Raw genomic sequence first — 26,490 nt, 5'->3', positions numbered from 1 at the left:
TATAAAAGTCAAGCACTAGGTCAGAATTACGAACTTACATTCTCTCATACACTGAAATTCTCTCTAAGAGCTGAAAACTTACTTAGACATTGGAGGTGCTTAATCAACCCTTAGCCCCCACTTTCCCTATGTTGCAAGTCGTTGAGCTTGGTGACTAGTGTGTGAAACATGTCGTCCACAACGGATTTCTTGAAACTCATATATCAATTTTGCAAAACTTAAAAATTAAAGGCTCAAACTGCAAGAACATGAAAAATCAAAGACTAATTTTGCAATTAACCCTCAAATTAATTTAAAACTTTTTATATATCTTTAGATAGTTTAAAATTATTATTTTTAAATATAGCAAGGTTATTTTTAATTAAATATCTTATGTTTTCTAATGTAGTGACTAGTTTTTATAATTATTAATTAAAAAACAAAAACAACTTATGTTGATTGTTAACGTCGTGTTTCGTACGCCTTTGGGTAGGGTTCCAGCAACTCGGGTCTTGAGTCTTTCACCTGCAAACTTAAGCAAACACAAAGACTGGAGAGTTTTGGTGGTGGCCGGGGAGTCTCTGATGTTAAAGTCAATATATCTCCTTAATAATTTGTGAGTAAGCTTAGAGGAATCAGCAAGAGTTTTTCATACATGGAGGTCGACTTTTATACTAGGTTTCTAGTGGGAGTAGCTCATACCTGACTTTGAGGAACCTATATCCTTTCCATTGTTCATTTAGTCAAAATCCTTTAATGCGGTGTGGCTTCTAGGGCGGCATCATTAATGCGATGTAGAGTCCTGGGAGTGGCACCATTAATGTGGCGTAGCTCCCTGACTCACTCTACCCTATGGACGTTCCCTGTTAAGCCCCTCCATGCCTGCTATCAGGAGATCAAGGGTTTTCCATATTTTATGCCCACCTGCCTGCGCAGGCTCTTAAGGGTAAGGTGTCATCGAGGTGGTGTCAGGGTAGCGAGTCTCATCTGCCCTTGCTATCCGCTTTCCCTACGCGTGAGTTGTTTCGTGGGCAGATTTTGCTCGTGGACTGAGTACTCTACAGAGGCCCACTAACTCCTTTTAGTGGAGGGTCGTTGGGCTTGACCGGGCTCTCTAACTTACTTCCCCAGTGGTCCCTCATGGGCTTTCTTTAAGGGCCGATAAAGGGAAAACCCCTGTACAATTACCCCTCCAACTATTATTGAACTAGTTCGATGAAATTTTTTTTTGCCTTCATCTTCATGCTATATATTTCCCCATTGTCGCTATCGTTGAGATCATGTTCCCTAGAAATTGGCAGTTATTACTCTCCTGGCTCTTCTACATGTTAGGTTCCAGGCTCTAGATTATGCCTGCATGGCTTCTTCGTTATTTTAACAATGTTAGGTGACGGTTTCCCTCTTGACTTTATTGGAACATTTTATGACGGTTGGATTTCACACTTGATTGCGTCCTTCCAGTCCTTTCAGCATTGATGGTGTCAGGCGGCTCCTTCTCTCCTTGTTGCATCGTACAAGACATACTCCGAGATGCATCCACATCTTGCCAGCTTTGTTGGGCGCATGCGTTCCCACGACTTTGGGATGCTAACCATCGCTGGGGTCTATTTAAATTCCTCCCTTTGTTGTTGTATGCCCTTCTCCTTCCTTCTTTTACATTTTTACCCTTCATAGTCCAATAGCTAGACTCCTTATACCTGTCTTGAGGCGCCGTTTGGTTTTCCACTTTGCGTCATGTCACACATTTCACGAGAATTGATCCCTTTCTCATCCCCCATCTATCGCACGGGTATGAAAGGCCAACGGTCATTTCCCCCCCTTTTCCACATCCTCGTCTCTTTCTACTCTAATCTTCTCATTTTCCTTGCTCGACTCCTCTAACTCTCCGTCGCTTTTCTCAACTTCAATCTCAATGGCTCCCAAAAAGACTGTTCAACCCAAGATTCTCGAGGAACTGGACCAGCCCGAGGTTCACACAGCGGAGCAATTTTATATCCGTCACAATTGGCGTTCGAATGCCAGTTTTGAGTTCTTGTCGTCACTGGCTTCCACTTTTCATGTCCTAGAGAAGGTGCTTTTTGAAATTCCTGGACCACGTGAGGGGGCTATCGACGATGAGGGTTATGCCTCGAAAGTTGCCCTCTTCCCCAACATGTTCTCTTGTGAGTTAAGGTTACCCTTCCCTCATCCTATTCGTGACCTACTAGACTGTCTCAGATTGGTCCCTTCTCAACTCCACCCAAATGCTTAGAGGATCTTGATGTTTTGTTGTGACGTCTAATGACGAGCTTTGTTGAAATCAGACCTGGAGCATGTTGACCTTACTGGCCGCGAGTTTCTCCTAACCCACAACCTCATAAAATGTGAATTGAACATTTGCAGTTTCAGAATGATGCACGCCCTCATTTCTTTGGAACTAAGTTATCGTAAGGTCAAAGATTAGACCCCCAAATATTTCTTCATGTCCAATTGAGTGTGGGAATTTCCAGTCGAGCAGGTGAATCGCTATGAGTTCCCCATTTGGGCCATATGGGGATGGTTCCTAACGACAAAGCGATACAGCCGAAGGCCTCTCCTGAGGAGCTACGTTGCATTGCTCTGATCAAAGAATGGGTACAGAATCACCCATTCGATGTCCTCTTGAGGCTCTCTATGGGGAGGAAAATATAAGGGCCATTTTACCTCCCCTTGGTCACACTGTTTTTTACGACTGCACCATTCTTATGCAACCCAAAGCCACCCTAGCTTGGAAGAAAGAGTAGTGGTCGTCTTCTCGACAGCGAGGTCAAGAACCACAGCCAACTTTGGCTCCACTCCTTCCCCTCCAGAAGCTCTCCCCATAGGTTCCTCGACCAGGGCCACCGTGAGCTCGATGGTGGTGGTGGCAGAAGCAGGGCCCCCATGACACGGTTGGGTGCGAGGGGACTTAGGGAAGACATCCTCTCCACACCTACATCATGGCCTCCTATGCAATCCCCAGCAACACCTTGGAAGACTTGACCTTCGATGGCAGATTGCGCTATGGATGGAGAGGTGGGGATCATCTCCATGTTGAACTCAAGGGGAGGTTCTACCATAGTTGACCGACAAGGAGCCGGTTCCAATAGGGCCTCATAGAAGTGAGTTGAGAGCATGTTGCCCCCTCGGGACAACTTGCGTAGGCCTGTCGGTGCGGCGGGCATTGCAGGGTCCGCAACCATGATGGGCTCCTAAATCATAGCGGCCGTAGAAGGAGGAGCAACCGATGCCTCTAGGATGGCAGCACTCTCCCCCTTCCTCATTGGAGGGGCTGGCATTGGGGTAGACATAAATGGTGGAAGGCGTTGTACCTCAATCAGAGACAAGGATTTCTCTAAAGGAAATCAAGGAGGGAACATTGGGCTACTGTCAGCCCTAGCAACGTCCATGCAGAGTTTCTGTCCCTTACCCAAGGGAGGTGGACTCAGGGAACACTTCCAAGCTAGGGTGGCTTTGGGTTGCATAAGAATGGTGCAGTCGTAAAAAACAGGGTGACCAAGGGGAGGTAAAAAGGCCCTTATATTTTCCTCCCCATAGAGAGCCTCAAGAGGACATCGAATGGGTGATTCTGTACCCATTCTTTGATCAGAGCAATGCAACGTAGCTCCTCAGGAGAGGCCTTCGGCTGTATCGCAAGAATGCCGGCTACTGAAATTAAGATAGTCGTGGAGGCAAGGACCAAGAGAGAGTGTGATGACCTGAGCTTGTCTAAGCATGGCCCATAGAATTTATTCTTAGTTGCCATAACATTTTAAGAGCCTTAGTTATTTTTGGAAGGCCTTAGGATCTTTGATTTAGTAACTTGAGCCCAAAATGGGAGTGACCTTAGAATGCCTTGTAATATTTGGGCCTATTTAGAAACCCAGGCCCATTGGGTTTAGGTCCATGACCCAAACCTTAATCACTATTGACATGTGTCATGCATGTGTTGTACTATGAATCTGGTCTTAATAGTGGGCTAAGGGGAGAGAGAAGTGTATGGAAACACCAAAAGATGGCTTGCACGCCTACCCTAGAGGATCTTCCACTTGTCAACATGCTAAAAACTTCTAGAAGAATCAATGGACAAAAGGAACCTAAGAAGACTAAAGGATTTTTGGCCAACTCATTTCCCAAATGCCAACACCATGGTTTTGTCCTTATTTCGAGTTCCAGGGTAGATTTTCTTGGAAATGGAAGCCTAGGGAAGAGGAAGGAAGTTTCTTTAGAAAATATGCATGGGAAACTGAAGGGGGCACATGGGATTTCGGATTTTGCCAGACTTTGCCAAGTGTCAAGCATGCATTAAGCTTCTAGAAGATTAGATGAAGGGACTCTTGTATCAAAGGACAAATATGCCCCTAGAATTTCGACTACCACATTTCCAATACACCTCTTCACTTGCCACTTGTCACTTAAGTTATTTTTAAACCAATGACACATGAGGAGTCACCTCGGGAAAGAGCACTAGAAGATGAAGCATCAACTTGGGAAGTGGAAGAGAGAGTGGACGACTAGGGCATGGCACGCACCTATGTCATGTGTCACTCATGCAAAGTTTATCTCTTGAGAAAAAGGAAGAGACTTGGAGTTGTTTTACCTCTTTGCCCTAATGTACAATGCACTTAGTTGAGAATTGGAAGGGGCATAGATGGAAGAGGACGACTTTGACTAAAGGAAGGACCCACATGCCACCCAAGCCTTTTGCCTTCCCAATGCAATCCAAAGGTGGGGAACACCAAGAGTCATTTTCGGCTAAAGAGAAGAAGGAAGAGGGAAATGTCACTTGTCTTACATGCAATGGACTTCAAGAAACTAATGAGGGATTGATGAAAGTTCTATAAAAAGGGAAGAGAGCCACACGCCCAAGACTTTCTTCTTGGTCATTTTTCGAGTTTTGCATGTGTTCTCATCTTCTCCCCATTCTTCTCACACCTTCACTTGAAGATTCTTACACTTTCTCTCACTTTCTTTCTAACCAAACAAGGAAGATTCCTTTTCAAGAGAGGATTTTGCCACCATCAAGAATAGACAAGGTAAGGATTGATTTTCTCTAGTCTTACACACACAAGTCACATTCTTAACTCAAAATGAGGTTCAAATCTCATAAGGATTTCGAGAATGGTGAAATACACACACTTCTACCTATTTTTTTTTTATGAAAAAAAGGTTTCAGGGTTTTCAAGGAACCCTTAAAGCTGAATGGTGGGGGATGTATACCCTCCATGTTTTCAATCCCCACATATGTATTCATCTTATTTCAAGTTTTGTTTTACTACACGAGTGAAATGAAGATGTTTTTGACCTAAAAACCCTAAAGGCCAAATGATTTAAGATCAAGTGATGCGCTAGAAATCCTCACACACTCAAGAACACGGAATAGGATTTTTCTAGACACTTTCTAATGAAGCACATTCGAATTTACAACTTGCTAGTATTTCCTTACGTGGATTTTTGTATGTAATAACCGGGCTTAGGCCTAGCCCTTTCTTTTGGTCGGATGTGTGAAGCCCAGCCCACGAGCGGTTAAGGTGAGACCGAACGGCATCGTTTGGGTGAAGGGATTAAATTCCCTTTTCCGGATGCACTGTTTTTCTTCTTCGCGTTGCCTTCTCCACTGCTCTGCATTTCCGGATCCCACTCAACCGTGCGCACCAACCCACGAGTAGCAGTTGATTTCCATCTCTTACCACACTCAAGGTTCGGTTTTCACTCACTTTTGAAAGCATTTCAGTCGATTTTCCTCTCATCTATTTTTCGATTCTTCATACCTTCACCGTGCGCTCAACTCAAGGTTTTGAAACTTCAAATTGTTTTTCCACTGCAGATTTGTTCGACTTCTTGAATAGAGATTGGTAACTCCTCTCTTTTGTTTTATTTTATTTTACTTCTTCTCCTTCCTTCTTCTTCCGGTTTTACTCGTACGGGTCTCCTTACTATTTTTGGTTTTGCTCTGTTTTGACCGCACACACGCACGCTGCTTGTTTGGCCGTGCATCACACTTAGTCTTAATTTTTCCCGTTGCGTAGACCACTAGTTCCTTTCAGTAGAAGGTTTTGTGAAGTTTATTTTTGGGTTGATGTATTATTTGTGGAGCAGTGGAGTGTGTTGGAATTATGGATGTTGAGGAGTATAGTTTCGGGATGATTCGTGAGACTGTTTTTGATTTATTATTTCAGACTCTTTGGTGTAAAATAATGGATGTTTTGGAACTGGTTGTATTGAATTTTTGTTCAAGTTTTGAATTGTTGAATGATTTGAGTATTGATGCGTGCACTGAGATTGTTTTATTCGAAGGTTGGAAGTGAAGTTTGGGTTGGGTTATGTTTTAATTATTGGAGTTACTGTTGTTGGTTTTGGAAATAATTATAGTTGGTTGGTGTTAATAGAAAGTGGTGGCTATTGTGGGTTTTAAATCCGAATGACTTGAAGAGAGAGTTGTTCGGGTTTAATTATTAGATAGTTATGGAGCTGTGAAGGGACTGTTTTGATTTATTACTCAATAAATAGCAGCCTACTAGATTGGTTATTAAATGTTGGATATATGTTCTTTTTTGTTTAGGTGGTGTTACTATTAGAGTTCTGGCCCAAGGTGTTGATAATACGAAGAAGTCAGGTAAGCGGGGTTTATATATTAGTTTTGCATAAAATAAATAAAAGGAGGTTGACTTTGAAAATAAATGTGTTTATTTTTTTGAAAGAGATGATCAACCTCAAATGTTTATTCTGCATATATATAAATTCAATATAAGAGAAAGTGTTTTCTGTCATGACTGGTGTAGTAGACATGAGCTAGTTTTGTGCACTTTGTTTCTGAACTATGTAAAAGAGCGAATAAGAAATTCTAAAAGTTTTGTTATGAACAAATGAGAATATTTTGTTTATGTTTATCTCGAACATGTGAAATGATCTGAAGCTTTTCAGTGTTTTTGTTTAGACATGATGTATCATTTGAAAATCTTGGCATGAAGTTCTGATTCTGTATATGTTTGTAACCGGATTTTCGATGAAATCTGTTCTGTTTCTGTTAAGGCCCAGCCACGGGTATAATGGTGGTTTATAACCCTACCACGGGGGTGAAACATGGTATACGGCCCAGCCACGGGTATAATGATAGTTTATAACCCTACCACAGGGGTGAAACATGGAAAATGGCCCAGCCACGGGTTTAATGGTGGTTTATAACCCTACCACGGGAGTGAAACATGGAATATGGCCCAGCCACGGGTATAATGGTGGTTTATAACCCTACCACGGGGGGTTAAACATGGTATTATCCCGATGTGATATTAAACGATGATAAGATTATAATGTTTCAGTTTAGAAATGCCAACGGATTCTCTTTTTGGAATAAGTATATTTTTTCTAAAAATTTCGCTCTAATGTTTTTGTACAAGTTTTGTTTCTGCATTCTGAAAGTAAATGTTTTGTTCGGCTTATCAAATGTTATAAATGCTCATGTTTACATGCTAGTATATGCTATCTACTTGCTGAGTTGTTGATAACTCACCCCGTTAATCTTCATAATATTTCAGATGACATCGATGACTCAGCTGAAGATCAGTATTAGAGTCTATGGAGAAGATTAGCATTGATTTGTTGTTGGGTATCTCATGATATTAGTGTTGGTGTTGGAGGTTAATTATCTTTCTTAAGTTTGCTTCAATGGATTTAGACGGTCTATGGAGACTATGTTAATGTTTTATTATTTCTAGTTGTTGTTTGAGACATGAAGAAGAGTTGATTTTATTTGGGTTGTTGGATTGAATATTGGATAAATGAGTTTATTTGATTTATTTAATTGAAGTATTTACGTTCGATTCGAGGTTTGGAAAATGGATATATTCTTGAATTTGGAAGTACTCTAGTCTTGTTAGAACTGATTATCAGGTTTTATGAGTTAACTCTCCAAACCCTCGGGGTCGGGGCGTTACATTGTAAGTATATACTCAACTTGCTCTTGGTTAATACTCGTATATATTTGTGTAAATCCTTTCATTGCCATGTTTGCCTTGATTGCTATTTCTTGTTTGTTTGTTTGAATATGCTTATGTGATCTTGGAATATGAATATTACATTAATGGTATGTTTTGGTTTAAGATGAAAATGGCAAGAATTAAGCATGTTTCGGTTCTAAGGAAAACATTGTGGTTGATTTGTGTTACTTGATGATTTGGCTATACCATGTCTTAGAAGTTTCGGATCTTGGCCAAATACCATGATTTTATGTTTTATTTCGTTATGCTTTGATTTCTAAGCAAATATGTTTGAAGAAGAAGCATGTTCAAGTGATGATTCTTCATGTTTTTGCATTTATATGTTTTGGCCAAGGCCCTTTCTCATAATTCCATATATGTGTTTTGATATCTCATGTGATTTATGTTATCAAGCCATGAATTGAGCATGTTATGCTTGGTTATTTCATGCACGGAATTTCATCTATCATAGGTCAAGTGTAAGTACATATGTCTTAAGTCTCATGTCACGTACATTTGAGAAAAATTGTTTTCCAAAAAGTGTTTTCAAAGAAAAAGGGTTTAAAAGTTTTATCATGATCCCAAGTACTAGGATGAGGGAATGTCCTAATGGAACTCTCATGTCCACTCTGGAGTGCTTAAGAATAGAGTGGTAGACAAAGTACCGTCAACGAGCCTTGAATGGATTCTTTTCAAAGAATGCCGAAGCGAGGAAGTGCCTAACGCTAGAGGGTGCATAAGGCATGTAACCCAGTAAGGTTAAGTTAATATGATACTCTGTTTATGATGTATTCATCATGGTGCACGGACCGTTGATGGTGCGGTAACTAGCAAGAACACGCAATGCAGAGGGGAACCGTGTTGTGTCTACCCTTTGAACAAGGATAAGAGCTCATATGTTAAAGATCACTTGATGAAAATCTCGTAATATGATAAGGATCACTTGATGAAAATCTCGTGATATGATAAGGATCACTGGATGCATATCTTGTGATGTGCTCTGATAAGGTAAGTTCTGATTAAGATCAATGTGAATAAGAAAGTTAAGAAGTTCTTCTGAAAAGCTAAAGTCTTTGTTACAAGTCTTTTGAAGATGATCAAGTCATATGTCAAGTACATGTCCATGCACGCATTTTATGATGTACATTTTGTATGCTTGTGCTAACTGTGGTATGTTATGTGATTACTTGTTGAGATTTCTTGAAATCTCATTGTGGTAGTTTCCACTACCATTCCTCAACCGTAATGGTCGAAGTTGTTACAGGTATAGAAGACGACACCCATGACCAAGAGGAAAAGAACGGCACCTCCTTCGGAGAGGATCGTGCCTAAGATGGTTACAAGTCGGCTTGAGCCTCCTTCCTGGAGCGATTTGAGGCCATTGATCGGGAGATCTTCAGAATACTTGAATTCATTATGGAATTCAGACGGCGTAACAATCGAGATAAAGATAAGACCTTAGAGAAGCGCGTGAAGCCCGAGCCCTCTTGAAGAAAACGGGAACCTAAGTTGTTTTGTGGAAAAGAAAAAAGAAAAAAAAAAGGAACCTATGGTTTAGATCTCAACTATTAAGGAACAGCGTTTTGAGGAGGTCCGTATTTTGGGAGATTTAAACTATAATCTATGCTTTTGGGATGCTATATCTTTATGATACATGTTTATGGTATTTGGACAATGTTGGGATATTATGTTAATACGGTGCCATGTGCTTTGCAATTGCTTATCACATTACTTAGATTATCCGACTTTTACTATTTTTTTGCAGCTATGTTATTGCATATTGCTAGTGTACATAGGTGCATAGCATATTATCTGTCATGTACGAGGGGTGTGTAGCCTTGTGTTACATATACTGGTGTTTTAGTCACCATCCAATCCCAAGCGGGGGCTGAGGGCGCCACAAAGAGAATTCGCGGAGCCCTAGTCAGAGAGCGGAGCCTCAAAGTCTTAGCAAGGAACTTTCTTCCGCCACCGAGGGCCACCTTCTCTCTCAGCCCTCCATTAGCCGCGTAGAGATGCGGGTGCAGTTGAAGATATGGAGGTAGCTACCCGACCATCCCTCGAATAGAGCCCAGTGGAGGCCATTCCTCGATCTGAGGTGGGAGGAGCTCGAGCAGAGTCCCTTGAATGGGAAGTCTTTGATGGACTTCTTCTCTGAGGTCTCTTGCACTGGTTTATACTTTTCTGCCATCATATCGATTAGGGATCCTATACTGACTATTCCCGCATTTGGTTTTGTTGGCGACAGGGTGCATCTCGGCTAGCTACTTTCATTGTGGATGGCCAGGAAGTAATTGAATGGGAGAAACAGGCCCTCTACTCGCTGGCATGACAAGCCCTGCGATTTGCCTAGGGGAAAGGGAGCGTCTAGAGGTGAAGCTAGTGAAGCCCAGCTTGCTCACAAAAAGAGCCGGGAGCAGGCACAATTGGCTTGCAATGGTGTCTTAACTGAATCGGCAGTGAGGACCTCGACCAAGGGGTCAGTTGATAAACTGACTGCTAAGGTGGTGACTCTTGAGGAGTCATTGAGCCAGTTGCCGAGGGAGAATGCTGACTTGAGGGGCCGTCGAGATTCTGAGGCTCAGCAGCTTGAGCAATTGGACAGAGATTACTAGTTCCTTTCTGAAGCCTTGAAAGGACGAGAATATTCTTTGGCGATTGCTCAGATTGCTACCGCCCAAGAGAATAGGAGGGTCGACCAAACATCTAAAGAGTTTGAGGGGCTAAGAAAAGGTTTGCCGCCCAGAGGCTGGTCATTGAAGATCTACAGAGCGACCTGTCTCAAGTTCTGGAGGTTGTTCCCCACTTAGAAGGGCAACTGAGGTCAGCTTTGTTCACCTGCGACCAGGCTGGGTCATACGGATACATTAAAGGCCTCAAGAGGATGCTGGACCACATTTTGGAGAACCCTCAGGCAGACATGATTTCTGACGTCTTCCCTTCTGACTCTAATGCCCCGATCCAAATCCTAACGTGCCCGAGTCAGACCCCAATGCTTCTAAGTTGGATTCTGACACTCCCATGCCTTAGTTTTTGTTTACATTTCTCTGTTTGTAAAGCTACGTAATTTATTTCCTTTCCTAGTAAAAGACCTCTGACCAAGTATCTTTAGACACCCTTGCACCATTTGCTTGCGCTTTGTATACATTTAACTATTAACAAAATTGTCTTTTTTCTTAATGTTCTTATTCCTCTACTTTTTCTTTTGTCGTCCTGGCGAACCTGATGCGATTGATAAGTCGAATCCGTGGTGTAACACCCGGACCCAACCAAGCTCTATTTTTATCTATTTATTTATTTTTAGTTCATTTATTTTATTATATTTTCTTCACATGTTTATTTTTTATTTTAAACACCAGATTTAATTTTTTTTTCTTTTCTTTCGTTTTTATTTTTCTTTTTCCCCTTAGGTCTGCCTCTCATCCACGGCATGCATACACACGCATTCGTTCACGGCATGCATGCACACACGCGTCTCTCTCATATCTCTAAGGTTTCACCTCACATATATAAAGATACACTTTCACCTTATACCCTTGAGAATTACCCTGTGCCGTCGCTGAACCACTGCACAGAACCATCCAGCCCTCCTAGTTCGACGCCAAACTCCATTCTTCACGTAAAAACCGACGCCCATCCTTCTACCGTAAGCGGCCACCACCTAGGCTCAAAACCACCGTGCGCCACCTCTTCCTTTCAACAACCTAGCCCAAAACACACGAACCACCATGCGATAGCACTGCCCAAGCCCCACGAGAAACCGAACAACCACCACCGAAGGGCAGTCCCACTGCCAAGCCTTCCACGCCACAACCCACACGGCTGGCCCCTTACACGACGGAAAACACTAGCCCGAAGCAGAACCGACCACTGCAAGCCTCCACCGGCAGCCACACGAAGCTGTCGTCTATCGTCCCGTAGCCTCTTCTGCAAGTTTGGGTTTCCTCTGTTTTTGTATCCAAAAACAGAGCAGCTTTCAGCCACCATAAACCGCTGCCATACCCTCCACCGAGAGCTCCACCACGTTGTGACCCCACCTCATGAAAACCACCGCAGTTAACACTACCGCGAGCCACCCCTCTCACGGAAAACCCAGCTGTGTTTTCCTCTATTTTTTGCCACCCGAAACAGAGGCCCACCCACTGCACTGCATTGCAACGCGCCGCACCACCCCAGCCACTCCAAGCAGTCGCCACCGAACGGAAAAGGGCTCTGAACTCCCTCAAGCCACCTCAGCCGTAGCACCCCCTCACGATGAGTACCTCCCTCGATTACTCCCTCCTTTCTCTCCGCCCTCTCTCGCGCTCACCTCTCCCTCTCTTTTTCTCTCTTGCTCAGCCCAACTCGACGGCATCTCCGCCCCACTCCTGCTCCTCAGCCGTGCCAACACAGTCCCTCCAGACAGCCCCGTCGCACTTTAGCTTCTCGGTGAGTTCCTGCCGCCGCATGCGTTAATCCCGTTGTTTGCATGATTTACGCTTATAAGTTATATATACGTACTTTATATATATATATATATATATATATATTATATATATCGAAAGTTTTAACCTAGGTTGGGTACTTAATAATTTTGACCTAATATATATATATATATATATATATATATATATATATATATATATATATGGAAGGTAGGTTTAACCTAATGTTTTCGGGTGAGAAGTTTTATTTTTTTTTTTAGGGTTTATGTTTAAATGAGTTTTGCTTTAAGTGTCAATAAATATTCTTTTTGTATTTTAATAATATTGTTAATTAAAGGAAGTAAACCTATTTTTTTAGAGAGGAGTTTTTCATGACTTATTTTATGGAAATTTTAGTAACCAATGTATTCTTTTTATTTATAAAATATTGTTGGTATTTTAGATATTTTGAATATTAATTTTTATTGAGTTATATAATTATCATAATACTTATTCGATAAATTATCTTCTTCAGTATGAATTCGATTAAGTGGATATTGATAGTCTTAGAAAATGATGATATTTTAGGGTTATGAGGATTTTAAGTTTTGAGGAATTTAATAGGCTATTTTAGAAGCATAGGATTGAATATCGAAATATGAGATTAATTGGAAATTTACGAGAATTATGTGATTATTTTATAGGTGACGATTAATTATTGTTCGACATTTTTTAGGAAAATTTCGAAAAAGCTAAGAAGTCCATGTAAGCGGAGTTCCTATGCTAGACTTTGCATTTAAAATAAAATGAGCTGAGGTTATTTTTGGAAAATATACATATTTGATTATGAAAAGAAATTTGAACTACCTCAGTTGTTTGTTCTGCATTACTCATAAGATTCTGTTTAAGAAGAAATTACTTTCTGCCATGACTGGTGTAGATGAGCTTATTTTTTACACTTTATTTCTGATTTATGCAAAAAGAGCGAATATAAAAATTTGTGCATAAATATTGTAAATATGCTTTGGATCTGTTTTGATTACGAAGATAATATGATTTTGTTCAATACTCTGTTTAGATAAGATGTGATCTCTAAAAACATTTGGCATGATTTTTTTATTCTGAATTTGATTCTGTTTCCGTTCTGTTCAGTACGGCCCTGCCACAGGTTATAATAGTGGATACGGCCTAACCACGGGTAATAATAGTGGATACGGCCCAACTACGGGTTATAATAGTGGATACGGCCCTGCCACGGGTTATAGTAGTGGTCTCTGTTTTGAGTGCACACCTTGGTGACAGAGTGATTTACGTTCTGCATGGTTATCCGCATATTGCACAACCCTACCACGGGTGTTATACATGGCTTCTGTTCTGATATGATGTTCTGATGATGATGATGATCATTTATGCAATGCCAAAAGGATATTTTTGAATGAAATTATTTCTAAATCTTCGTTCTGATATTTTGATAAAATGTTTTGCTTTCGCACTCTGAAAATAAAAATGTTTTGTTCTGCATTCTGATTTCTGTAAATTCTCATGTTTACATACTAGTATATGTTCTCTGCTTACTGAGTTGTTGATAACTCACCCTTTATCTCCATATATTTTTCAGATAATTTTGATGGTTCAGCTGGAGAACAAGAGTAGGAAGTTTTAGCAGGGTGATGATCGAAATGGAATAAGTGCCTGAGAGTACAAGTGCTTATTTGAGAGTCGTAGTTAGTGAACTGATTTTATTTTTCGAGTATTTTGATTTGATGAGTTAATGATAATTTTGAGTTTTGGAGAGTTTTTAATTTATGTTATTGAGATTCTCTTTATTGTCCCCATGGAGGAACTTAGATATTTGGATTGATTAAATGGATTAACATTTTATGGGATTTTCTGGATTTTATAGTTGTGTTATTTAAGTTGATTTTATATATTAAGAGTTAACTCTCCGGACCTCCGGGAACGGGGCATTACACGTGGAGGCATGATACACGGCTTTTCGGTCTTCTTGCCGGCATCGTAAATTGAGGCAAAGGATAAGGCAAGTCGATGGAGACACGGTACTTGGCTCCCCTGGTTTTCTCATGACCTCGTAAACTGAGGTAAGGGATGAGGCAAGTCTATGGAGACACGGTACTTGGCTCCCTTGGTTTTCTCATCGACCTTGTAGAGACACGGTACTTGGCTCTCTTGGTTTTCTCGTCGACCTTGTAGAGACACGGTACTTGGCTCCCTTGGTTTTCTCGTCCACCTTGTAGACTAAGGCAAGGGATGAGGCAAGTCCACGGTACTTGGCTCACCTGGTAAGTGTTGGGTCAAGTCGGCATTGATACCACTCTTCGTCATGACGGAGATTGGGATAAATTGCTGGGCAGCCGAGTGGTTAGACCCGCTCTCTGTCGCAGGAGGGACAAGATGGCCTTAAGGAGCATCTCGCCCTTACCTCATGCGGAAAGGTAAGTTACTGGGTAATTTGGGATTGGACCTGCTCCTGCCTGTTGACGCTCACGAGGAAGGTAAATGTCAGGCAGCCGAAAGCTTGCCCGCTCTCCACTGCGAGAGGGATAAAGTAGCCTTCAGGCATAACTCATCCCTTTGGGTACCTTGTGGGGAGGTAAGTGTTGGATAGCTGAGCAGCCAGTCCGCTCTTCACCATGATGGGGGTGGGGTAAGTTATCGGACAGTTGAGAAGTTGGACCGCTCTCTCCCCATGAGGGAGGTTGGGCCTCATGCCCACCTTTTAGCCCTCATGAGGAGGTAGGTAGTCGAGCAATTTGGAACTAGACCCACTCCCGCCCGTTGACACCAGAGGGAAGGTAAGTGTTGGGTGACACACTCTTCATCGGGAGGGACAAGATGGCCTTAAGGCTCATCTTGCCCTTTACCTGTCGTGGGGAAGTAAGTTTGTGACTGGACCCACTCCCGCTTGTTGATGCTCACGAAAAAAGATAAATGTCGAGTAGCAGAAGGCTGGCCTGCTCTTCACCGCGAGAGAGATAAAGTAGCCTTAGGCATAACTCATCCCTTTGGTGCCTCGTAGGGAGGTAAGTAGTCATTGATAAAGATTATGTTGATGAAAATTATGTTGATGGAGATTATGTTGTTGGAGTAAGGAGTCGAGATAGGCGAGACGTATTTTATCTCTGAAAAGTCACACTTTCATTAATAGAATTTACATTATCAACATGGAAATATAAATTACAAGTCATAAAGTTCTTTCACCATTGAACTTCTACAGATGCTCGCATCATATGGGTGTGGACCATGTGCACCCCGCCATCCTTTGGCTTCAGTTCTTGCGCATAACACTCTTGCGCCTGGACCCGTTCTCCTCAAATTTCTCCTACTCCCTGAGAGGTCAGGAACTTCATCTTTAAGTGGTAGGTCGACATTACCGCCCTTAGACTGTTGAGGGTGGGTCTGCCAATTATGGCATTGTATGATGAATGAACCTTTACCACCAGGAAGTCGACCTGACAGAGGCCATCGAGGGGGCGTTGCCCTCCAAGAAGAACAGTGCGATGGTTCTAACTGGCTGGACCATGTCCCTGAAAAAACCCTTCAGTGGTATGGGGGCTAGTTGGAGTCAGGTAGTATCTATCCCCATCTGGGTAAAGGCTTCCCAGAATAGGTGTCTGCGAAACTATTGTTGTCAATAAGGATCCTTCTAATAGTGAAGTTGGCAACCAGTATAGTCATTACTAGGGCGTCATCATGCGGATAGAGGACCCCCTCCTCGTCATCCTCTCCAAAGGAAATGATGGGGGCTGGTTCGTTTCTCCTATACTTGGTGGGGCGGCACTCTGTCGAATACACTTCTCTATATCTTGCTCGCTTGGCGTGCGTCTTCCGACTGGATGATGTTGTGCCCCTGCTAGCATGAAGTCTATAGGAATCCCATAGATGGCGCCACTGTTAACGTCGTTTTTTGTACACCTTTGGGCGGGGTTCTAACAACTCAGATATTGAGTCTTTCACCTGTACACTTAAGTAAACATGAAGAGTGGGGGCTTTTGTGGTGGTCAGGGAGTCTCCGATACTAAAGTCAATATATCTCCTTAGTATTTTGTGCGTAAGTTTAGAGGAACCAGAAAGAGCTCTTCGTACTTGGGGGTTGACTTGTATACTAGCTTTCTGGTGGGGATGGCTCATACCTGACTTTGAGGAGCTAATGTCATTTCCACTGTTCGTTTAATCAGAATCCTTTAATTGTTGCGTGGCTTCTGAGGCGGCATCATTAATGCGGCGTAGAATCCGAGGAGTGGCACCTCCATGCAGACGTTTTGTTAAGACCCTCCAAGCCTGCTGTCAAGCGATCAAGAGTTCTTCATATTTTTCGCCCACCTGCCTGCGCAGGTTCCCAATGGTAGGTTGTCATCGGGGTGGTGTCAGTGCCGCAGGTCTCATCTGTTCCTGCTGTCTGTTTTCCTTATGGTGAGTTTTGCTTGTGGACCAAGTACTCTATAGAGGCCCACTGACTCCTTTTAGTAGAGGGTCGTTGACCTTGGCCGGACTCTTTGCCTTCCTTTGTGGTCTCTCATGGGCTTGCTTTAAGGGTAGGGGAAATACTCCCTTAGAGTGTGATATTCTTCTTAAAAGTCAAACAAAAAAATTTTATAATTAGTAATATAGTTTCAGACAAAAAAAAAAAAAACATTGCAGAAAATTTGAACGAAACAATTCACTGTTGCCAATTTCTTTCTAACGCCCCTCTACCAAACCCGCCTACCTACCGCGCCACGAACTCATTATTCGTCGTTCCAGAACTGCTCGACTTCCCCAGTTAGCTGCTACCATTCGCTTCTGCTGATTCGAAAGAACCTCGATCAAATGTCTTCCATCAAACATCCCCACGTGATTACATGCAAAGGTTTCATCTTCCTACTTTATTTCGGCATTTCTCGTCATTTTTTCATGAAATGACTTATATTTTCTTGTATGTTCATGTCTGTCTCTCTTCTTCTTCTTCTTCTCCTCGTATTTGGACGAGAATATGATAATTTTTTTTTGTCTAAATATGTGTCATTTATCTATGTTTACTTATATAAGCTGCGGTGGCATGGGGTGCTGGAGAGCCATTGATGATGGAGCAAGTTGATGTGAGTCCACCCCAACCCATGGAGATTAGGATTAAAGTTGTCTGTACCTCTCTCTGCCGCAGCGATATCACAGCTTGGCAGTCCCACGTACTTGCTCTTCGTCTCCTTCTCATTCTTCCCCATTATTTCTTTTGACTTTCCTATACGGAAAACATATGCTGTTTTGAAGTAGTATACTTAAATTTGCTCTTACATACTTCGGGGTTTTGGTGAATAAAGTTGAAACAGAGGGAAAACATTGCTTACTTCGCAGTCAAGTACTGTTGTTAAGAGAATTGGACAATTATATATGCAGTTTGAATCTATCACTTTTCCCTTTTAATGTTACATTTCAGACAAATTAACGTGGTGCTGCCCCTTCTAAAAGATTGTGGGGGAAAAATGAAGCATTTAAAAACTTCCAAGATAGGAAAATAGGCCAGCTATTAGGGTCCTAAAGATGCATTGCAATATGATTCAAACTCTGTGATAGCTAATAATTTGATGATTTAATCTGTGTTATAGGGTAAGTATCTTCCTTCAAGAAGACCGAAGTTAACATTGTATATGGAACTATAGCATTGTTCATAGCATTGGATTCATCTTGTACCTCACTATATATGGACAAAAGTTTATTAATATGTCTGTAACCATGAACATTTTCTGCTAGAACACAGTAGAATTTAATATCTTGTTTTCAATGCTAACATTCATGCCACTTCGAAAAATAGTGCATATGCCAGCAATGACTTATACATAAATATATAGTATTGGCTGGAAATGGAACATCAAATAATACCATAATTCTAGGTTAATCCCCAATTTCCTAGGCATTAAATCTCTTTAAAGTACGTCATCTCTGTTACCTTACGGAAGCTGAAGTCATAGTTGATACACTGATATACATTTGCTCTTTTACGTTTTCTGCTGCACTTCTCACCTTAGTACTTGGTTATTGGTTGGGTGGTGGGTAAAGGGAGCTGCAGGGGAATGCTCTCAGTGTCTGACACAATATGCTTCTTTTTCCAGGCTATATTTCCTCGAATATTTGGCCATGAAGCATCAGGGTAATGCTGACTTACTTCCTAGTAATTTGATTGCCAATAAATATTTTCCCATGAATGCTTTTAGATTTATATATAAAATTTGATGAAATTAAGTCTTTAGATCTTTGCTTATACTCGCAAAAACTTATTGAGTTTAGAAAAAGTCCTTAATATCGTTGAATCTCCAAGCAATCATAATTGTTTTGTTGGAGATCTAGAGTGGTAATGAAGTCCATTTGATCTCTTAGTCTTCCATTCTAATCTACTAGTGTAAGTCTAAAATTCTTGGTTTTCTAGGTCTAATGTTCTAGACTCTTGTCATGTAATGACCCAAGAAAGTCCCAAGCTACATCTAGGCCTATACTCCAAAAGGACTAATACTCCGAAAGGACTAGTTAATGTTACAATTGGTGCCCCTTTATAAAGGGTAAAAACTTCTCATTTCGAAGCAAAGTGAGATCTCATTCATCACATTCCTATACACAATTTGGGGTATTACAATCTCCTCCCTTAAATCCGTAATGTCCTTGTTAGGCCATTACATCCCATCATAAGTGGGAGTGCTTAAGTCCTACACTTTTGCTTGAACCTAGCTCTGATACCATTTGTAACGACCTAAGAAAGGCCCAAGCCACATCTGGGCGCATACTCCAAAAAGACTGGTTAATGTTAAATTGGAGTCCTTGAAATTCATTATAAGGGGGTAAGAACTTCTCATTTCCAAGCAATGTTGGATCTCATTCACCACCTTCTTATACATCCATGGTATTACATGTGATCTCAACTCTATGTATGGGCAGGCTTATATGCATTTCAGAAGCACACCAGAATTAAAGTGAGCAGTCTCTTAAGAGTTGGGATTCAATATTTTGAAGGAAAACCCTTCATAAATTAGGATCAAATCATAAATTCAGATCTCTCCAAAGAGGTGGGATTCTCCCACATCTGATTACATCTATTACATCTCACCCTTAAAAAACAACCATAATTATTTTTTCCTGGTCTGCATCAAAACCTCTCCTCTTTTTGGGCCAGTCTTCTCTCAACTGATTTCCTTGAATGTTCATTAAGTATAAGGAGTCATGCTAATTGACTTGTCCATATGATATGCACAGCAATAATTTGGTTATACACTGGATGCTAACTGGATTGGAGACAATTATGTTTGATTGTACCATGTTGTGCATGAGATAGTCTAGAACATTCACTAGGATTGAATTTTGGTAAAGATACTGGAAAATTTTCACCAAGTTTTGCAGAGTTAATACCATGAGGATAATGAGCCCTGGTGTTATAATAATGCAATAGCTACACTTTCTTAAATTTTCAGTATACCTATAATTGACTTGGGAAATGGATGCTGAACTTTGGATTGATTAGTAGCTTTTTCACAGGGTTGTTGAGAGTGTGGGGGAAGGAGTAACTGAGTTTCAAGAGGGAGACCACGTGCTTACAGTATTTACTGGAGAATGCATGAAATGTAGACAGTGCAAATCAGGCAAAAGCAACATCTGTGAAGCACTTGGTTTGGAAAGGAGAGGTGTAATGCATAGTGATCAAAAGACACGCTTCTCGATAAATGGGAAGCCCATCTTTCACTATTGTGCAGTCTCAAGTTTCAGTGAATATACAGTGGTGCATTCTGGATGTGCTGTCAAAGTGAGCCCACTTGCACCTCTGGACAAAATATGCCTTCTCAGTTGTGGAGTAGCCGCAGGTAAAAACTCCAAATCATGATTTCATCAAGTCTGATGCCACGGTGCCCACTGTTTTTTCCTTATTGAACACCAAATCAGGATAATGCCATAAAGTCTGGCACTCCTGTGTCCTCTGTTTTTATGTGTCTGTTTTACACCTACACATGCACATATGCACTAGGATCTTGGAGTTTTCCATGGTTTTTGGGAAGAGGGTGGGCTGTATATCACCAGAATTACATCAGCCACTTGGGATACAGTTTTTTTCCTAATCAATCTATTTTAGGCAAAATTTTGGTAGCGAGACCTTGAATAAATTTAATTATGTTTTGGTATATCTCAGTATGAAAACACAGCATGGGGATGCAAATGGAAATGTAATTATAGTTAGGTAAATAGTAATGTCATTCCACTTCCATACTGTAGTAAAAATATTTGTGTATCCGTCATTTAAGTTCTGTGAAGCAGAAAGAATTTTTGGTTCTAGGTGAGTTGCTCCATGTTAAAAAGGAAAAGTGGAGGTGCACCTGCATGCATATTATACATGTTTATGCGCACGTCTTTGTGCTATGGAAAAGGAATTCTTTGTTCTAGTTGAGTATGCTTAACAACGGGTTGTTTTATTAGGTTTGGGTGCAGCTTGGAATGTTGCTAATATCTCTAAAGGATCAACAGTGGTGATTTTTGGACTTGGAACAGTGGGCCTTTCTGTAAGTTTGCTGGCATGGTAACATTACTTCTTATCTGTGTCCTGCATGCTATCTGTATCCTCAATAAGAGCATGGAAATTAGTTATCCTGACATGACTTTGATCAGTAATTATTTCTTGTAAGACTAGGTTGCACAGGGTGCCAAACTTCGGGGGCATCTCGAATTATCGGTGTGGACACTAATCCGAAAAAGGGTGAAAAAGGTACCATGACTTTTGCTCTTTCATATTATCGGCAGCAGTATTTCGAGCCATTGTAACATTCTTTGTTCATGTTGTGCTCTTATTGCTGCAGCAAAGGCTTTTGGAATAACAGAGTTTCTTGATCCAAATCACTCTGATCAACCTATTCAACAGGTTAATAGAACTAAGCAAGTGACTATCAGACATTTTATTTACCATCTGAATCTTTATCTGAATTGGACCCCTCGGAGCATTAAGAAATCAACATACTGATTGGTAAAATTCTTTCAGGTTATTAAGCATATCACTGGTGGAGGGGCAGACTACTCATTTGAATGTATAGGCGATACTGGAATGATAACTACTGCATTGCAGTCATGTTGTGATGTAATTCTCTCAATGTCCCATGTGTCATGTTTTTGTCTTTAAGGAAGCATTTTGAATTGCATTTTTCATTTGAATATTTCTTTGTCCATCCATGTTTCTTTCAGGGGTGGGGTATGACTGTTACTCTTGGCGTGCCTAAAGTAAACCCAGAGATGAAAGCTCATTATTCTCTATTTCTCACTGGAAGAACGTTGAAGGGATCTCTATTTGGGGGATGGAAACCTAAGTCTGATCTTCCCTCATTAGTGGACATGTACACAAAGAAGGTAAGTGGATATGAAAACTTCTGATAGAGTTGCATGACCGAACTTTACCCCTTTTTGCTTGTCAAATGTGTAGATCTGCTATCTGCAATTTCTCGTTTTCCATAGTATTAAAGCATCAGATTTTGGAGTGGGCTTGCTCAGCCATAAAACATGCCACATGTTCGTTTCTAGTAGGGTTCAGTAACACAAAGCTCTTAAGTGCAGGAAACACAGCTTGAGATACTTAGGCTGTTATCATAAGGGAAATATGGTTGCATGGGTACTTAAGAGTACTGGTTTTAGACTTCGAATTGGGTTTCATAAAATTTTGCACAGTACATAAATCATATTAATTTAGGACTACAAAATTTTGACACCAATGTGTTTTTCAAACATGTTTGAGCTTGAATCACTAACTGACCCAAATATAAGATTTTGATTAATTTTGATTAGATCAAGTGGGGGAGTTTCCACTTGAATTACACGAGTTGCACTTGCGGGAAACTCCTTGCCAAGGGCCAAAGACTTTGTTCACAGACACCCGGTGCCGATAAAAAAAAAAAAAAAAATGTCCTTCCTGTTCGGCTGTTTGTAAAAAATTTATGCATTTTGCAATTAGCAGCCTTATTCATTTTCTTACTAACCCTCTATATGTCACTACTGTTGATTCGTTACAATTTAGTTTTTTACTTTTATTTTTGGGCTTTTTTATATTTTCCTCATGTTCTTTTGTGGCTTTAAAAAGTTATTTTTAATTTTTATTTATGTTTTGGTTATTTATATCTTTTATTTATTTATATTTTTTTTTTCTTTTGTACGTTTTTTGTTTCTTGTCATAATTATTTTTTTAGGTTTTGTTTTAAATATTCTTGGCTTATTTTATTTGAATTTATTTTCGTTTTCTTTTTTTGTTGCCTTTTTATTTATTTATTTTGCTTTTTAAATGCTTTTGGCTATTTTGAACTATTTTTATGTTATTTTCTTTATAGCATTTGACCTGTGGTTCTAAGTTGGTGATTTCATGGAAGGTTTTAACCTATTAAAAAAACTTTTATCCATCAGAAAGGTTTCAAACGGATAATTGATGGAAGGACCTTTCTATTTAAATCCAAAACCTAAAGAGTAAAAAGTCAGTTTTGAAAGTCCAATGACCATTTTCTAAGGAAGTAAGGATATGTGAACCCCCCCCCCACCCCCCCCCCCCCCCCCCCCCCCTTCTCTTACAGGCATTTTTGCCTCAACTCTCCCTCTCCCCTTCCTTCTCCCAAAAAAATCCAAACCCAAAGTTAATAAAGGAATAAATAGATAGAGAAAATAATTGAATACAGAAAGCCTAGCAGGAAAATGCTCCAGGGAAAGGATGCCGATTTATGAAATATGAATCAAGATGACAGCGTGCTGTCTTTTGCTAGATGATATTACCTGAAATCTGGGTTGAAAATCTATCCTAAATTATAATAAAAGAAGAAAAAAAAGAAGAAAGCAAAAAAAAAGGACAGAATTCAAAGATCAGCATTATATCCTTTGGATGAATGTGTGAGCATGTGTTGTGTTCTTATTGAATAACTAGATAGTTGATTAATATGTCGTTTCTTTACCTGCAGGAAATTCAGCTTGAGGAATTCATCACTCATAATATTCCATTTGCAGATATCAACAAAGCTTTTGATCTCATGGTAGAAGGTAGTTGTCTGCGTTGTGTTATTCACATGAAATAGAATTACATGTACTAAATTTGATTTGACATAAATATTGCTTCTGTGTATGTGAGGATCTGATATTCATCTGAGGATTGATTTTTTTTATGTAAAAGTGGTGCCAGTGGAGGACTGAGGTTTTGGTGTTCTTGTGCTGCATGAAACTATATGGTTATGGAAATAAATTTCCCAGTGTATTTACCTCTATAGTTCGTGAATCGAATGTCATATTTAAGGGCGTAGATGATGAAGTCATGGGTCTAATCCAATTGAGGGTAGGAATTTGATACCCATGAAGGCTTGTTTATTTAAGAGCAGTGCATGAATGCTATAGAAAAACACTCATGCACTCATGTTTTACATTGGGGCTCTCTGGTTTTCTCCTGATCCTCTCTAGCGATCCTCCCTCTCTCAAATGAAGCCGACCTCCTCAGTTGCCTGCTCTCATTTTTAAGTCATTTCCAAACAAGCCTAATTCATTGAGACACTCTCTTTTCTCCTTTTCTTCCTATCATAGCAGGCTTTTATCTTCCATGACTTTCGATGGGTTTTACATTGGCGTTCATTTTATCCCAACACGTTTTTTTTTTTTTTTTGAAATAGACTTCATTACATTCAATAAAACCGAAGTTACAATTGTAACTTATCAATACAGGAAAAATTCAGATTACAAACCAACCTACGCATCTGTTCTGGAGTACCTCCGAACACAAATTTCTTTGTGACAGATATTGTCTAAACTTCTATAAACTCTTTCCAAACAAACCTTCCAATTTGTCTGAGAGAATAGCGCTATGTAAAAACAGAACTAACCGACTCCTCTCTAAAAAAGAGAAGCACTATCACCTCCCATCCTCCCTAAGAGGAGGAGTACTATCACTCCGTCTCCTCCCAAGGAAAGAACGGGATTCAACTGCTATGGACACCAAGTCTAATATCCTATTTCTTTTATTAATATGCAGAAAAAAAAACTAACAAACATTGAAATAATCCTGCAAAAAGCAGAGATACACTGCGCAAAAAACAAAAACACAAGACTGGCCCTAGGGTTCATCTCTAACATGTCTCGCCGCCCCTCCTTTTTCTTTTTTTCCTTTTTCCTGCTGCCATACGTGCCTTCGCAGCCCCGTACCCCCCTCTGCACCTTCGTTGCCCATGAGCACCGGCTCCATCCGAGCATCGACAAGACACTCACCTCCGCGCGAGCACCGGCGATTCTCCCCACCACCTACCAACACCACCACATAAGCACCTCGCTCCCCTGCACTACCACCATCCCTCTCGGCAGTGCCAATCTGCTTCTACCGCCGCCATCTGCGCAGGCGGCCTATCTGCTCATGTCGATCCCCTCCACCTTCGCACAAACACCGGTCATCCGCCGCACGAGCAACGGCCATTTCCACCACCATCCGTCTCGCCCAGTACCAGTTTCGCACACACATCGGCTGCGCCCACAGCTCGACACCACCGGCTCGAGCACCGGCCACCCATCTCTAAAACGCTTCACATGAAAACCATTTCGAAGCACGAGCAACGGCCATTTCCACCACCATCCGTCTCGCCCAGTACCAGTTTCGCACACACATCGGCTGCGCCCACAGCTCGACACCACCGGCTCGAGCACCGGCCACCCATCTCTAAAACGCTTCACATGAAAACCATTTCGAACGGAGATCTAAAAAAGGTTGGGTCAGGTTAATGAGTAGCAGGGGTTTTGTGGATTTTCTCATCTAGAAGGAGAAACAAAACCAAATATATCTTGAAGGTGAAAAGATGAGACATTTGGCACTGAGAGTGATCTGCGGAGGATGACAACCACTTTTGTTTTGAGAGATGTTACTATCTAGTTTCAGTTATATTGTTTATTTTTTTTCATTAACGTGATTTTTAAGGTTTTTAAAAATAAAAATACAAATATAAAAAGAATAAAGAGAACTTAAAAATTCACTTTTCATCTTTTTGTATTTTTATATGTCATTTTGTTTTGAATATATATTTTTATTTTTGACACCACCATGTAGTGTTACGTCAATAGAGCAAAATGAGCGGTATAACTGAAACAGTATATTAGTAATTTTCCTTTCCTTTTAACCATTAAATCTAAGGGAAATACCCGCATATGCGGGGGCAGAGTCAATCCTTCCCCGTACCCCACCCCAGCATATGCAAGGGTAGTATTTCCAACCTCGCACCCCGCCTGCCACAATGTGGGGGGGTAAGGGTGGACATCTCTGCCCCGCGCCCACTTCAATGGTACTGATGGCCCATTATGCCTAAAAATTATTTTTAGATCCAAAAATATTATTTTGAATCCAAACTATTTTATCATTTAAATTATAAATTAAAATTTGTAAATATAACCATAATTTAAAAACTAATAACATTGTTTTTAAATTTATTAGACCTGTATTCACAAGATTGTATTGTCTTGACCTCCTAGGTCAATTTTTATATAAGAGACCAAGGTAGGGGTGCTACCCGCCCCCTACGAGGCGGGGGCACCCCTCCCCCGCCCCCTGCATGGGGGGGTTTGTTTATTTTACCCGTACCCCACCCCCGTCCATGCGAGGCGGGGTACCCTGTCCGTTCGACGGGGGGCGGGGGTGCACCACAATCCGTCCGCCCCTACTAGGCCGAAGGCCCAATACATTTTTCTGGGCCCTTAATGGCCCAAAATCTATTTTTGGGTCCAGAATTTAACTAAAAAAATTAAATATATTTAAAAATTGAAAAAATATATAGTATATACATATATATAAATAGAACTATATACTAAATTTCAACTATTAACTACTAAGCTATTACGAATTACAATTTAAAATTATATAAATTAAGATTCTAAGAGAACTAATAAACTTAAACTATTACAAACTCCTCTAAAAAAATTAAATATTACAAATTGTAGCAACATTACACTTAATTGTAAATTAACAATTATAACTCATAACTTTTTAATTTGATCAATTTGGGATGGCGACGTGGCGCTGTGTAGGGGTGAATTCACTGAGTGGTGAGTTGTGTCGACTGCTGTGAGACTGAAAATCAAGATCATAAACATTAATAAATTATAAAACCTTAAAGGCTGAAATATTAATA

At 40.7% G+C, this 26,490-nt stretch overlaps 1 protein-coding gene across 1 annotated transcript; it reads left to right on the top strand.

The window, feature by feature from the left end:
* The first annotated feature begins 17,029 nt into the window (after positions 1-17,029).
* Positions 17,030-23,603, top strand: LOC121241875 (alcohol dehydrogenase-like 6). Its single transcript, XM_041139734.1, is given in 11 exon segments — positions 17,030-17,222; positions 17,402-17,538; positions 18,460-18,497; positions 19,871-20,193; positions 20,801-20,883; positions 21,012-21,036; positions 21,039-21,086; positions 21,178-21,239; positions 21,357-21,452; positions 21,557-21,718; positions 23,302-23,603. Coding segments are annotated over 11 exon segments (1,128 nt in total). The 5' UTR covers positions 17,030-17,182; the 3' UTR covers positions 23,416-23,603.
* The last annotated feature ends 2,887 nt before the right edge of the window (positions 23,604-26,490 follow it).

The sequence above is a fragment of the Juglans microcarpa x Juglans regia genome, chromosome 8D (genome assembly GCF_004785595.1).
Source record: "Juglans microcarpa x Juglans regia isolate MS1-56 chromosome 8D, Jm3101_v1.0, whole genome shotgun sequence".
In the NCBI taxonomy this organism is placed as follows: Eukaryota; Viridiplantae; Streptophyta; class Magnoliopsida; order Fagales; family Juglandaceae; genus Juglans; species Juglans microcarpa x Juglans regia.
This window is presented reverse-complemented; position numbering and strand designations above follow the sequence as displayed.